This window comes from Neopsephotus bourkii, unplaced genomic scaffold, assembly GCF_033783945.1.
Source record: "Neopsephotus bourkii isolate Nb327-2 ecotype Australia unplaced genomic scaffold, CSIRO-AGI_Nbou_v1 NB_882, whole genome shotgun sequence".
In the NCBI taxonomy this organism is placed as follows: domain Eukaryota; kingdom Metazoa; phylum Chordata; class Aves; order Psittaciformes; family Psittacidae; genus Neopsephotus; species Neopsephotus bourkii.
Genome location: NW_026901376.1, coordinates 1,286,145 through 1,301,619, shown reverse-complemented (window position 1 = coordinate 1,301,619; position 15,475 = coordinate 1,286,145). Strand labels below are relative to the sequence as shown.

Genomic DNA, 15,475 nt, shown 5'->3' with positions numbered 1-15,475 from the left:
TGGGGAAAATGTAAAGAAACAATAAAGGACGGGCTGTGGGAAGGAGGGATAAAAAGACATGAAGACATTCAAATGTATGACATAAGGTATGCTTTTTCCTTTAGTTTTCCAGATGACTGAAGGATGAAGGATGGGGGAAGGTACATCAGAGCATCAGTTAGTAACTGTGCCACATGTGAGGTAAGCAGGGAGGTAAAGAGGTAGCAGAGGCAGCACCATCACACACAAAACATGACACCCAGCCATGATGCTGACTTTGGTGCAGTTACTCAGAAACAGGTCTCAGGCTCTACATTATGAACTAATGCTGCTACTTAAACCATAAGTACACAGGGAAAAGATGCTTGTGGCTTAAGACTGAGGATGCTCTGCAGATCCCCACATACTCACTACTTGAAGAAGGCTTTTTATGTTATCAGTAGAGTCTTATCTGAAAACTCAAGCTCCTGTGGGCCATCCTGGACTCATTTCTAGTCTTTTCTACATACCAGATGCAACATTCTGTTAAGTGAAGCCATTAAGTAAAGCACTGGCAGTGTTCATACAGGCGTCTTGTGGTTAAGAGTCATCCAAAACAGGAGTGGACTCAAAACTGTTACAAGTTAAGCACTCATCACATTATAAGAAAAGTGGAAATACTCATGTCAATAAGCAACAGAGCTGAGGGAATCTGAGTCATTCCCAGAGAGGATTTAGTTTCTAGAAAGCATTTGCAGGAAAATTTCTAATAAACTCCATTTGATAACACTGAATAACTGTTTCTCAAAATAACTGGAACTTGTATTTCACAGCTCCTGCTCTAACCTGCCTGCTCATCCTCCTCTTTCCTACAGCCAGCCTGACTGCCCACAGCATCCCAGCCTCCAGCTTCCCAGCATTCATCAAAGCAGCCAGCTTAATCATCCTTTTTAATTACTTCTCTTAATCCTATGCTCCTTCATTCAAGACTGAAGGAGGCTCTCATAGAATCCAAGGAGCACTATCACAGAATGGTTTGGGTTGGAAGGGGACCTTAAAGCTCATCCAGTTCCAACCCCCTGCCACAGGCAGGGACACCTTCCACTAGACCAGACTGCTCCAAGCCTCATCCAACCTGGCCTTGAGCACTGCCAGGCATGGGGCAGCCACAGCTTCTCTGGGCACCCTGTGCCAGTGTCCAACCACCCTCACAGGGAAGAATTTCTTCCTGATGTCTAATCTCCCCTGTCAGTTTAAAGCCATTCCCCCTTGTCCTGTCACTACATGCCCTTGTAAAAAGTCTCTCTCCAGATTTCCTGTAGGCCCCCTTCAGGTACTGGAAGATTATTATAAGGTCTTCCCTGTGCTTTCTCTTCTCCAGGCTGCACAAGCCCAGCTCTCTCAGCCTGTCTCCAGAGAAGAGGAGCTCCAGTCCCTTTAGCATCTTTGTGGCGTCCTCTGGACCAGATAACCTTCTGGTTTCTCTTTCCAAAGACTTCTACTAGCTTTAAGATCCTTCACTACTCCTGAAAAGTTCCTCCGTGGCAGATTTGTTGAGCACATGGAGTCTGCCAGCGAGCAACCCAGGACCTCCTCAGAGCCTTCTCCTCTGTGGGGATGGAGGCTTATCCCATGCCAGCTCTGCACAGATCTACAGCTTTCTCAATTCAATCATTTCCTCCTGCAGGGAGGTGGAGAAGGCAGTCAATATGGTCTGTAACCCAAACCTTTAAACTCCATCGGTTAATATCTTCTCTTACTTGGTTTGGAAAGGGTATGCAAGGGGTAAAAACCCAGCTGCACTGACAGGAACAGAACAAATAAACATACCATCCTTGCACAAGATAGGCACAGTATTATTCTCTGTTTGCCAACCACCAGTTTGATTTGCATTGTAAAAACTTGCAGGAGATTTACTGTGAGGGCAAAGTGTGGGATTAATCAATCTGGGGCCGAAGCCCTTTGTTTATCCATAAAATAGAGCAGGAGGAACAGAAGTGCGTATTTCCTTACACTGCTCCATCAAGTGCTTCTCAGTTTTGGGCTGAAGGGATTAACTACAGAGGGAGCACTGCAATTTTATCTTAGACATGGTCCATTTGTTCCTTGGCCCTTCTGCTGAGACTGCCAAAGAAGATGCCAGACAGGATGGTATTTTTGAGATGCAAGTGTTTATCTTCCCTGAGTGAACCAAACAGCATCTCATTTCAGGAAAGCAAACCAGCAACTCCCAATCACTTCTCACTCTAGCAAATGCAGACTGACAAATCAAAAGGTGAACCATCTTGATGGTCCCATTAGAAACCTTTGGCTTTCCCTGCACCTGAATGCCTGTCTAGCAAAGCCATGCTATAAAAACATAAAAGATCTCTGTTTGGAACGAAAGAAGTCAGAACACATGCTAATATCATCTCAGTTATTAGCTCCTGCCACACAGGTACAAGATGCGGTGAATTGCTCCTCCATCGCACAGCATGGGATGCTCCAAGGCTGCGAGTGCCGTTTCAGAGGCATGTAAAGGCTTGCTGGTGGATGGGCATTAGGAGAGACATGGTGAGTACACACGCAGCTGATGCTGCAGGCAAAGTCAAATCAAGCAATAGAGCCAGGGTAAGGCAACATGGAGATGACAGACAGTTCCCTTCTGTGAAGATCTGCAAGTAGGAATTGTGAACACTCTTTATTTTAACCTTTTTATCCATGCTTAAATTTCCTTTCTTCTTAACCAAGCAGATAAAGAGCTACAAAGCTTCCCCTTCGCCTAAAGGTGGCTGGCCTCAGGGTGACACCAGCTTAATTGTCCAGGCTAGGCTTACCCATGCCAAAAAAGTCTTGCTTTTTATGGAAGAGGCCATGCAGGAAGGGTGCATAAAACGTGCATTTGTTGTTGTGGCTGTGTTTGTGCCATGCAGCAGTTCTCAGGTATTCATGGAGACTCCAGCGTGACCTCCCCCCCCTTTGCTGTTCAGAAACAAGAACAAGTGGACTCCAAAGAGCAAATGGAATGTAACAGAAACTAATATCCACAATAATTACAGCGATGTGTAAAGTGTTGATGGGCTGTAGAAATCAGATACAATGAATTTGGGTCTTGCCTGGCTTAAATAAAAAGGTGCTCATTATCTTGAGAGGAAATGCCACTTATGAACGATAAGGTCATGCTGCACTGTGAAGATAAATGTCATTTCTCTATATAGCTGTGAGAGTCTCACCTACTGTCTTCAGAAATGTACATAAACAGCAAAGCAATAAAAAGCCTGTAGAATTAGCCTGGGACACTGTTATTTTAAGAGTATAAGGTTGGTCATGTGGAGTTCTTTAGAGATGCTTTCCTGAACACGTATGTATGTACACACAGGTACCGATGTTGTCCTCTCAGGTCATAATAATCCATTTAAAAAAGAAGCATTGACATTTTCAAACAAGCTTGGATATGTTTGCTGCCATGTCTGCTGAAAGAACTGAAGACTAATTACACATTTATACCGTTATAAACATTCCCAGGAATTACATACATCTGCATAGGTATTTCTGCGCTCATCACAAGCCCCCAGGCAGCCTCTGCCAAGCACAATGAGCAACTCTACTTTAAATAAATACCGTACATAATGCTAACAGCTTTCTGTTCTTGACAGCTCTGCAGGCTGCCATGCTGCAGCTGAGATACAATTAAGTACGCTCAGATGAGCTTTGAGTGAATGGCTCAGACAGAGCAATCTCCACCGAGTAAGAATGGTGGCCCAAATGCCTCAAGCTGAGGTTGTCTGAAGAAGGAGGGTTTTCTTGAAGCACTCTGCAAGTGGCTGCTATTGCCCTTTCATACCCACATTACAGAAGGCAAATATGTGAGCGTGGTTTAACCACTGCTGGAATGTTCCCACCTAGAGAAATGGGGGTTTGGCACCACAGTGCAGACATCACTCATAGGTGCCTGTAACACCCTTCTTCATCCAAAAGGTCACAGAATACCCCGAAACCAGCACCCTCATGTTGCTAGCTGCAACTAGAAGCACAGAGGTCAAAGCAGCACACCTGAATATCTGAGAAATCAGGTCAGGGAACTGACCTACCCTAAGTCTGTGTTTTCCCCTAATGAAATGATGTCTTATACAAGGGAATAAAACAGATGACTAGAAAGTGAAGAACACTGCATCTATGTGAACTGCTAATACAGAGTAGCGAGAATGTAATTGCCAAAGGTAGGGCTGGTAATAACTAGCCTAGCAATAATAAAACCCCAAAGAGCATTAGTTTATGGTCTCTACCAGTTCCCAACTGCGTTGCACAGCCTTGGCTTTAAGAAAAATTCAGAGTTTGTGGTCTCTCAAGAGATACTCCCATAAATTAACACTGATACAGATATTCATCTTTTCTTTGTGTACATAAATAATGTACGCTGGCTTCTTTACACAAAGAAGCCTCAAAAAGCATTCCCATTACACAAGTTAATCTACTTTAAATAACCTCTACAAAATAATGACTCTGTTCGCATTCACAGCTACTCAATATATCACTGGGGTTTTATACACCAGTAATAGTGTCACATATAATCTGTCAAGCTTGTTGACGTCCTTTAAAAATTAAAGGCATTTAGGTTTAGCAACTCTTCCAAGAATCAGCTTTCCAAAGGAAAAAGAGCTATTTCTACCGTTTTCCAAAAGGAAGTAAAGTTGATGTGACAAGAACATGTATTTGTAAGTCTGCATTGTGGAATGCAGGCATGAGAGCACAGAATAGATAAAAATCAATGCTTTAAACCAGAAATCAGCTCTCTTTTTACAGTGGTCTTGGATAGAACTGAAATCTCAGTATACATCTGTCAAGGCTATTAGAGCTGTTTAAACAAATTGAAAACATGCATCAGTTCAATATGTCAAATCAATGTGCCATGCATTTCATATCTGTGTTATTGTCACCAAAACTGGATTCATGGCACATGTACTGTACACTAGTACTAGTTGTTTTATTAAACAGCATAAATAAAATCCAGAGGAAAAACGTTACAACTTGCATTGCAGGAAGACTGTGACTTTTTCCAAAACTTAGGACTTGCAGTATGTTTTGCTGAAAAGCTTTTAGCACAATCAAAGCACATTTGACATTAACACTGATTAAAGCAAATAGATAAATTGCAAAGCCTCTGAGAAAACAGACTTGTTCCCTGCAATTTACCTGGACCACCCCTGAAGAGAGGAGATCTGTATCAACAGCTTACTTCTGGTTCACAGCTTGGTGAAAGCTGCTATCAGCTGGCTTTGTCACTTAATTTCTTCTCAGCCTCTTCCAAATATTAGTAGGCTGGTCACATTGCAGTGAAAAAGAGAAAAATAAAGAGAGAATTCCAGCCACCTTCCTTTAAATTCTGTTTGTTGTGACTTGCAGTGGTGCCGTTCTGTAATTCATGACCTGAACATGAAACCAGACTGGGGAAATGGAGATGCTGCAGCCCATGGACAAACCGCAACTCATGACTATGGAGAAGTATTAAGGGTGAATAATTATATATGTTCTGAACTAAAACAATTGCAATTGGCTCTTGCACTAAGGCACCATTCAACTAACTGTGCTCACGCACTGACTGAACAAGGCTTTGTAGACTGATTAGTTCCCTGAAGAAACACCACTTCTACTACTGGTAATTAAGGCCAAAATAAAGAATCAATGGGCTTCAAAAAGCAAACCAAGAGAGCAACTACTGTTATTCTCATTGCCACAATAACCAAAGTATTAAGTATATTAAAGTGCATCTTACAAACCTCACGAGCTGTGAAGAGCAGGAGCGTTAGGATCCACAAGAGCATGGGAATAAGGCTGCATGGATGTTGTTTTCTCAAAGCACTTTTTATGTTTATGTATTATATATTATGTAGGTATTTGGTAACAGGATTTCACAAAACTCTGCAGCTGGAGCCCACAGCACCACAGTGGGCAGAAATGAGTGACATCCGACATGAGATCTGACCCTTGGGTTCTTGCTCCTGTGTTGCGTCAAGACCAAGTCTGCACATATGGAATATTAGTTGTCTTCATTTTCTCACTATGTGGAAGAGGGATGGAGCAGATAAATTATGTCTACATCATTTCTTCCTTTTTCTTGTTTTCCCTTACACAATGAATCCCAAGTACAATGGATGCACACATACGTACAAACTTTATCATTCTTTCCCTGCTGGAAATCTTTAGAATCTTTACAGTATGTTTTTAAATAGAAAGTAATAATTAAAAATATTAATCCCTCTTTCTTACAAGAGACCATCATCGTGAATTAAAAGATGACACAAAAACACTTACAAATACATACTTGAAATCTTGAATTATGCAGAGATTGGGTAATTATTCTGCTATGAAGCACTTCAAATCATAGAATTCAAATCCAATCATTATAAAAATCAACAAATCTCAACAAGTTCAGAACATCTCTTAAGCTGCCAGACAAGCACTATTTAATGTCATTAATACAACGCAGAGTTACGGAATAGCTACAATTTCCGTGGCATTTTCCATGTAAAACATTACCCCAAAGTGCAGTATTAGCTTTTACTTCTTTCACAGTATACTTACTTCCTTCCTCCCCTGGATCTGCTTGGTTTCCACAAGCTACCAAAGCTTTCATCAGTGCAAGAATGTTCCTAAGCAGTAGTTGTAATAATTAGGGGGTATTTAACATCAACCTTACATCTGTGCTAGCACTGAAACCTGGATCACCAACATGGTTCAAAACAGGCAAGATGCACTGGCCTGAGAGCACCTCTGGGAAGGATGGATGTAGCACTGTCTTCAATAGGATGACACCACCCTGCTCCAGAAAGACACAACGTACCCTCGTGTTAGGAAGCTTTGGTCATTCCCATCCAAGGATCACTCCAATACCCAAAAAGACAAACCCTGCTACCAGACATGAGGCACAGCACTGACAAGGACTCAGTCCACATAGATGACAGCAGTGCTACATAAAAGCACCATGATTTCCAGCCTGGAAAAGATTCAAAGAGGTTAAATCTCTGAATTAAATGCAAAATGAAGCTTGTCCTACTTGGCGAATGTTTTCCAACATTGCAAAAGCCCAAACAAATCTGTAAGTGTGGAAAACAACACAGAAAAATGGTGCAAATGGAGGAACCTGCCCAGCAACCTCCCTACTGACTCCCAGCCCTTCCCTCCACACTGCTACGCTCAACAGCAAGTGATGGAGACCAGCACAAGATGTAAGAACGTATTTCTGCATTTTCAAAGCCTTCCCTTTCAAAAGCTGGAAGCTGCCTGTTCCTAACCCCATTCCCCAAGGATGCTTAATTGACCTTTTTCCTTCTGTTTTCCACCTGTGAAGGAAGAGACGTGTTATCACCGTGTTACTTGCAACCCAATTTCAGTTCCCTGCTCCCAGTGCTTCAGGCTCACCACAGGAGGCGATATGCACCATACTGCAAAAGAGCAGCTCTTTCATGTGACATCTTTGCTGTCATTTGCTGCAGATGGGGCCACTGCTTCCAGCTTATATGTGTTCTTGCTTCCTCTTCCATCTAATTGCAGAGCACAGGCACACAGGCTCTCCACTGTAAAGAGTTCTAAAGCTCTCAATACTGTGTGAAATGTTCTCCCCTATTCTACTGGGGTATCATCATGATTCGTAACTGCACATCGGTTATCTTCCTTTCCAAAACATCACTAAGAAAGAGCCACATTTTAAATCTTCTGTAGGAATTTGAGACCCAGTTATGTGTTTCTCTTGTCTCGTATAGCCAGGCACATCTGAAGCTAACCCAAACTTCCTAGGGCAAGCCTCGGATGTGCTTGATTAATTATAACATTACCAGAAGAGGCTACAGGAGGATTTGTTCCTATCAAGAGCATTTTAAGGGGGCATTAGTGGGAGGGGAGGGAGAAATCTTTTTGTTGCTGGCATCTATCAGTTTTTCTGGGGCTGAAGAGAGTTCCTTCAGAGGCCAAGTACAGGAGCATTCCCATGTCCTCTAAGCATCACACCTAGACAGCAGGATGACGATACTAGCACAGTCACAGGTATGCTTCCTGCAGACTGAAACCCTTCAGACAGCAGGATTCCATCCTAAACTCCCTGCATTGCTAGCACAGGTGATAATTTACATTTATCATTACTAGAGATCTTTGTGTTTAGAGAGCCAAAGACACAATCTAGTCAGTAAAGAACTAGGGGCAGTGTCAGGGACTGCATCTACGTCAGGAGAGTGACTTTTATCAAGAAGGGACGGCAAATACAATGTCTCCCCTTGTTTGTATTGCACTTGAAGCACAAGAGAGCAGCAGAGTTGTAAAATGCTTTTCTGACCCATGCACTTGAACATAAGCCAAGAGTGTGAAAAGGGTCCTTAAGGCTGCTTGGTTCTGGGGGCTTGTCTCTAAAGCAGCTTAGCATAGGTTAGAGATACGAATGTTGTCTTACTTAATGATTTTATTTATTCTATGCAAGTTGGTGCCAGGACATTCTCACTCCTTCAGAATGATGGAGGCTTGCTTCCTGTTAGCTATGGTGCCTAGGAACTGCTGAGCTGAAGCCTTCTTTAAACTGCCAGAGCATCCACACACTAAAAATACCTGTAGTGAAAACAATGATGGTTGGTGCAGGGTATCTCCTACTTACCCTTAAGGCAGTGCCATGGACCACTTCTCTTGATCAGTTACTAACTTTCAGCACAGATTCAGAATGGGAATCTCCTCAAAAAAATTAATAGCAACTGAGTTTTAAAATCTAGTCTTGGCCTAACAGAAAGCCTCAGTTACACACAGAGAGGCTTTGCTGCAGCATCAACTCGGTCTGAGAGGCATTGTTTTTCCACAGAGCAGGGACTGTCACCTGTAACAATTCATTAAGCCCCTTCATGACTTGACTTCCTCATTTATATTGTGCTTATTTGCAATGTGCTTTCTCAAAATACAGCCACTGGCAGGTGGAAAAGGGAGGGAAGGAAACTAATGGCTCCCTGACTTGGTAAGGTCACTTAGGTCTGAAGGAAGATGAAACGTGTGAGAGAAGAGAGAACCCAATATAATCCATTTTCCAGGACTGCTGGAGGACATGGAGCCTGACTTGCTCTCCTTTAGAAAAGGGACACAAAGGACTGCAGTGGTTCCCAGGAAGGCTCGAGTCTGACTAGAGATGCCAAGGTGTTCAGGTTCAAAATGCTATTTCGACAAGGTGTTTGCTTTGTCAGAAGATGATGTCCAGTCCTGTGACTGCTTCAGTAATCAGTGGTAGCTGATGCATGGAGCACATTAGCGTCATCTCCAGAGAGAGCCTCTTTTCTTCCCCATGAGTCACAGATAAGATGCTACAATGACAGCAGAAGTCTGGGCAAGTGAAACATATGCAATACTGGAGTGGCAGGAAAGCTCTAGTGACTTCAATTTGAACCTTATGGACAAACCAGAGAGAGCAGAGTAATCTTAGCGCTGCTTCTTACAGTTGTCACTGAGAAGACAGTGCCCAAAGGTTGGATGGCAGCAGAGAGGTAGAGAAAGCAGGAAGAAGTGGAAATTAAAACAAACTCCTCTGTACCTCGCACAGATGGAAGGAAATTTCTCTGTAAAGTTCCCATCATCAAAAAACCCCTCTTTTGCTATGTAAAGAGGCAATTTACCTTTGAGGAGGAGAGGAAATACAGCAGAGGGGGGATAAAGCAAGATAAACATCAAGTGTGGATCAAAGAAAGGAAAAAAGGAATAAGGAAAAGAATGTAAAAACAGTGGAAAGGCACTGATGGGAGAAGCTGGGTGAGAGACAAGGAGGAACTGTTAACTCTCAGATAAACACTTTATTGCACCTGCACATAAAATTTAAGTGCTTTAAACACAGGGGTGACTGGTAAGTAACTCCCTTTCCAAAGAGCAGATTTGTGGCTACCTTCACAAGAATCAACAATGCCCGATTTTTATCGCCAGCAGATGTGCTGCAGTTATCAGGTGCAGCTAAAGTGACAATATTTGGTCAATGAGTTCGGGGGTCACCAATAATGCCCCACGGTGGAACAAAAACACAGAGCATATGGCATTTCATGTGCTGAAACTGTCAGACTCGTAATTAACTGATTAGAGTGCATATGGTGCTCACAGACAGTGTAAATCTCTCAATGTAACAAATGCTGGAGACCATTGAAGGTGTCAGCATGCGTCTTCCTTGCAAATCTCTCTTCATTAAAGTTTCATATGGAGGCAAGTGTGTTGTAATAAAATCGCTATTAATGGAGTTATATTTATGATGATTGCTCTTTTGTGCAGCTGGATTTAACTTTTCCAACACTAAACTCCGCATCAGAGCTTTTTTGCAGTAGCTGCTGCCTGCAGAGATGCTTCTTGCTTTGTCATGTTTACCTTGAAATCAGAAGTTCTGGGAGCTAAGATAGCAAGAGTTACCCAAGATTGGCAAGAAAACTGCTCGTATCACCAGCATCAAAACAGAAAATTCCATGCCAAGATATAAATGCAGCTACAATTCTGTTTGAGTATTTATAGGAGGCTGGCCAGGGACAAACTCATTCCCTCTTCAGCTCCAAAAGACACTTTTAAGAAGATGGTGAGTGACACTTCATTAACCACGTGAAATAGGCTGACACAGCCAGCTTGCTCTTCAAGCCACCATGTCAGCTGGCATTTTTCCTTGCACCTCCCCTGTTTTACATCCAACACTACGTGAGGTGCTTTCTTGAACATCTCCAGCCAGATCAGCCTATGGATCAGGGGTTGGCCTGGGGGCAGGCAGCTCTGGGGAGGATAAAGCAATCATTCTGTGTCCCAGATCAGACTATCTGTTTGTATGTCCATGCATTAGAAATCCAGCTTTTCTCATCAGCCATCAATGAAGGGGATTTTAAATATTTCCCATCAGCCTTTCTTTGCCTTCCAGTCCTCTGCCTTATCAGGCTCTGATAGGACTAGCTCTTATGCAGCACCACTGCACCTCCAAAGTGATCTGGGATGAAAGCATTCTTCTGCATTTCAGTTTCTGGGAAGGTACCTGCAATCCAGGCAGTGTCTGTGCGGCTCTCCTGCCCAGTGAGGGCTGGGGAAGGAGGGAGTAAGGCATGACCCAGTGTACCACCAAGCTCCATCCTCCCAGCATACATAAATACTCACACACAACCCTCCAGGGTTTGCACACACCTCTCTCATTCCTTGTGTTCTTTTAAAAACCTTCCTACCTCCATTTATACATCAAGCAAAAGACTTATCAGAGACCTCATCTCCCTAATGAGTTAAAAGCTGTTGCCTCAGCCCAAGACCTTCCTAATCCCACATGGCTTCCTCCTCTCTCCTATTGTGTTATCACTGTCACTCTGTCTTCACCAGAGAGCTTCGTGCCTCACACAGTGCTGTTGGAATAGATGGAAAAATCTCCATTTTAAGAATAAGGAAAAATCCCTGTTAAGAACATCACTTGATTCTCCTCGATGGTTTGTTCAGAGGTGAGGCTGCTGGTAACAGATTAGGGCAGCCAGAAAAAAACAAGAAACTAAAAGATATCAAAGTGCTCTCTGGTAGGGAGCACAGAAGGAGACTTTGGTAAATTAAGTACTCCGTAGAAAAAAGAAAAAGAGAAAACCAGCTGTGATAACTCAGGGAGGAGAGACAAGGTGCATGGTGTGAATTTTAAGGTTTATGACCAAAGCTGGAAGGCAGAAGCTACAAAATATAATGCAATAAAATGCATTTATCTTAGGGGTTCCAAGGGCTTTTTCAACTCAAGATGCTCCTGCACCATAGCAATACCTGCAGCCTGCCCCGTGGAGATGCAGCACACTGACTGTGCAAGTGCTGCTCCTATACACAATGTCCCAGTGGTGGTAAGTCCAGCAGCACCCTTCTGTGGGTGTAGCTGGGTACCTGCAGTGGTATATCCCCTGGAAACTAGTGATTTTAACTGTTTTCCACACTTCAACCAATTTAGCCTAGCAAAAAGCATCAGCCAGGCCTTCTCCGCTCAGATCCATCAGTCTCTCTGCAGCCACCCCAATCCTCACCTAGATCTTATCTGAATAGCTCTGCATGTTGTTGCTTTGCTGCCACATGCAGATGCTCCCAGATGTGCTCCTCTCATTATTCCACGCTACTCTCCAAGCTGATTGTGTGCTGCCCTCCCAAACTCCATCCACACCAGGGGCTCTCAAAACCTTTCTGCCATACTGACTTATGTTGAAGTTCCTTTTTCCTTTCCTCTAAGCCACACCTTGTAAACAACAGAGGCTCCAAGGTGCCTCATTCTTGTTGTCTCTTCTGCTTGTGAGTCATGCAGGTGTCAACACTTCTAAAGTCTGTACGGAGGCACAGCAGAGCATTACGTTAGAAGTTATTAATAGCTGCTATCGACCAGTTCTTTGATCTATAGGCAGCTGATTACAGCTGCTGCTCCTGACAATGAGGCACCAGGAGGCCTGCCTGTACCTCTGTTTCCCTTTCCAGTATTCAGATTTTCTACTAGGACAAAAACCTTCCTCCCAAGATTTCAGAATAGCTGGGATTCAGCAGTCAACACTGCAGTCAGAAAGTCAAACATAACCAAGTGAAGCGTAACATTTTACTTTGCAAGGAGAGCATCACATCTCTGAATCCCGCTTCCAGCAGCCTTTGAAAGGCTGAAGGGTTGACATCACACACAACAAGCCTCCAGAGAACACAGCTCCTTTCTGAAACTTTCCATGTAGCCTGTAATCAATATCCATGAAAAAAAAAACACCTTGGAATTTGTACCCTATAGATAAAGGGCTGTAGCAATTGGTTCCCACAATCTTGCAAGATTTCACCTGAAGAAGGAAAGGTAATTCACTACTGCCCAAAGACACCATGCACATCAGACCTATTCATGGAAAAAAATCAGGGAATCTCCCTCCAGCAATGCAGAGCCAATGCTGGAAACAACTAAGAAAACAGGATGAAATAATCACCTTCACTTTATGTCAGCACCATCTAATCCTGCTCTGTCTGCTGGTAAGCAGTGTGGTGATCAAAAGTCCACAGAGAAACATTCTGAGACAGACAAATTCAGACGGTTTCCCATTTTATCTGATGTTACCAGCTAATCTCTCTATGAACTTGTCCAAAACTCTTCAGCATTCCTTTTCTGAGAAACAGGGATAAGGTGGATCTACACTATGCTACTGATGTATACAACACCACACTGCTCTGCTTGCTAAGGCTTTGAAGGTCATTAGAGCCAGTACTGCCTGACTTAAGTCCCCACCTATCAATACAAGAAAAGAGCATTTTTAAGGATACCAGAAGCAACCGGGTTTTGTGCACAGTGGGACAACGCACTTTATGGCTTGAACATGAACCTGAAGAGCATCAATTTCTGTAACTTTTACTCCATTTGAATTATAGCACCCATAAATTTTTATGATGATGGAACTAGACATGAAGGAAGGAAAACTCACATACTTAGGATTATTGCAAAGCCTATGTAATCAAGCTGCCAAGCTTTAAGATTACAGACATATTCTAAACATTTCAACTCATGACCATAAAGCCCATTCCACTGTGACAAAGCACAGCGGAGGAGAAGTATTTGGCAAATGCATGTTAGCATTTACCTCACCACAGTCACATTTCAGACTACATATTTCCAAAAGAGAACTAAAAATAGTGGAAGAATACCTTCAAGCAAAACTTCTATCTTTGGAAGGAATGTTTTTTCCTAAACAAAACCTAGTTTAAAGCACTTAATAATTACTGGTATTTTGGTGATATCAGGCCCAATGCCAGGAAGCGAAGAATTAACAGCAAACACACACACTTTCCTTCTTCAACCCTTAAAGCTCTTACAAACGCACAATCACACTGTGTACAGAAGAACCTCACTACACGTGTGATACAGTGAATTACTTAGAGTAGACCACAGAAAAGACACCACACCTCCTACACTGCATTACTCCTTCCCCTTATATACAACCCTTTAACTCACAGGGACTAGCTGGCACTCTAGCCATGCAGTACAGCTATGCTTAACACAGAGCACACTCATCACACCAAAGCTGGTTATTCTTGGCTTGTGCCAGCTTCAGGTGCAGAATAGTAACTTGTGGCTCTTACTGATCCTGGGATTTTGAAACCTGAATTTTGCAAATCTGTCTTCTGTGAGGGCAGATCACCTCACTAGGCAATCCAATATTACAGATCTCAATTACTTCACCCCGGGTTTAGAGCATGATGCTTCTTTATTACCTCCAGCTCAGTGTTATGAGCATGCAGCTTCTGCACCATGTCCTCAGCCTCACGCATGCGCCGGTTCAGCTGGGGCGAGTGCTCCGAAGGGGTCAGCTCGCTGTCATACGACTCCAGAATTGCTCGCATCCCATCACGCTCCTGTCAGGAAGAACAGCAAAGACCTTCAGGGATACAGCCCCTGACCCACTCCAAGGAGAGAGCTCCCAAATCACCATTCTACACCTTTGCCCATTATTCTTTTACGGACAAAACCCTGATGGAGAGACATTCGTCATCTCCATAGCGGCATCAAGACCCGGATGAATACACAGTTCTAACAGAACAAATGTTGCTGCTCTGAACACTGGAGAATTAGACTGTCTTTGTGTATATAAAACCACATACCCCTTGCAGGAAAGCAACATGCATACATTCTAACAAGCAGATGGCAACTGAAAACAGAGCCTGCCTTCTTTTTGGAGACAGTATTCTAATTCAGTGTGGCTGAATAGGTTTCTTCAGCAAAATATTTAGTGTAGTGCTTGATATTTTTCCTGCCAGAGTTCCAGCAATGAACGAACGGACTTGTCACAACAGAAATGAAACAGATTTGACAACGAACAAAGTGGCTGACAGCAAATATCCCCTATATGATACGTGAGTTATCACTCATTAAACATAGCAACGCTCAGTGCTTGCAATAAATACCTTTTCAGAGGTTAATAATCTCACAAACAATGTGTTTGGTTCACTAACCAAGCAGGCGCAGAGAAAGACAAAGAGAAGGATCCCGCTCCCCTTTCAGGTATAAAGCTTGGGCTGAAAGCTAAAGGTAAAACTTGTGTGGACTCTTGCTTGAGGTATTTCCTAATGCATTCCCAACTTCCTACAGCACCTAACACCTACCTCTAAGGCACTGATGAAGAAGAAGAATGGGGACAAGAGGCTGAAAACTGCCAGTAGTCAGGTGTGTTTTAAGATTACTCTTCACAGTGCAGTATGCATAGAGGGATCAGCCAGCTGATGAGGTGTTTAACCTTCATGTTTGTAAGGCTACAGAACAGGGCCAAAGTTGCTGCTGCTGCTGCTTTCTAGCTTGTCCTGCTGCAGGAATGCACAAGTGCTGTGGACAAACCAGTTCTCACGTGCAAATTCTGCCATCACAAACAAACATTATTAGATCACCCAGCCTTATACCTGTGCTGTTTGCATCCAGACTAGGCACCACCACTGCACTGGACCTGGAGCAGTTCCTAAACCCAGCCAGGCTGCACTGAAATGCTTTGCTGGGATCCTCCTCTCTGGGGCATTTCAGGAATTGCCAGGGTAGACAAAAAGGCCCTTTTTC

General features: G+C 43.2%; 1 protein-coding gene across 6 annotated transcripts in view; it reads right to left on the bottom strand.

The window, feature by feature from the left end:
- MAD1L1 (mitotic arrest deficient 1 like 1) overlaps positions 1-15,475 on the bottom strand; it is a 372,249-nt gene that overhangs the window by 199,862 nt on the left and 156,912 nt on the right. For all 6 annotated transcript variants that reach the window (XR_009726062.1, XM_061357021.1, XM_061357019.1 and 3 more), the window contains one exon: positions 14,146-14,286. Coding sequence is in view for 5 of the 6 variants with exons in the window: in XM_061357021.1 (XP_061213005.1) it covers positions 14,146-14,286 (141 nt within the window). In the remaining variant the exon portion in view is untranslated. The remainder of the gene's footprint in view (positions 1-14,145; positions 14,287-15,475) is intronic.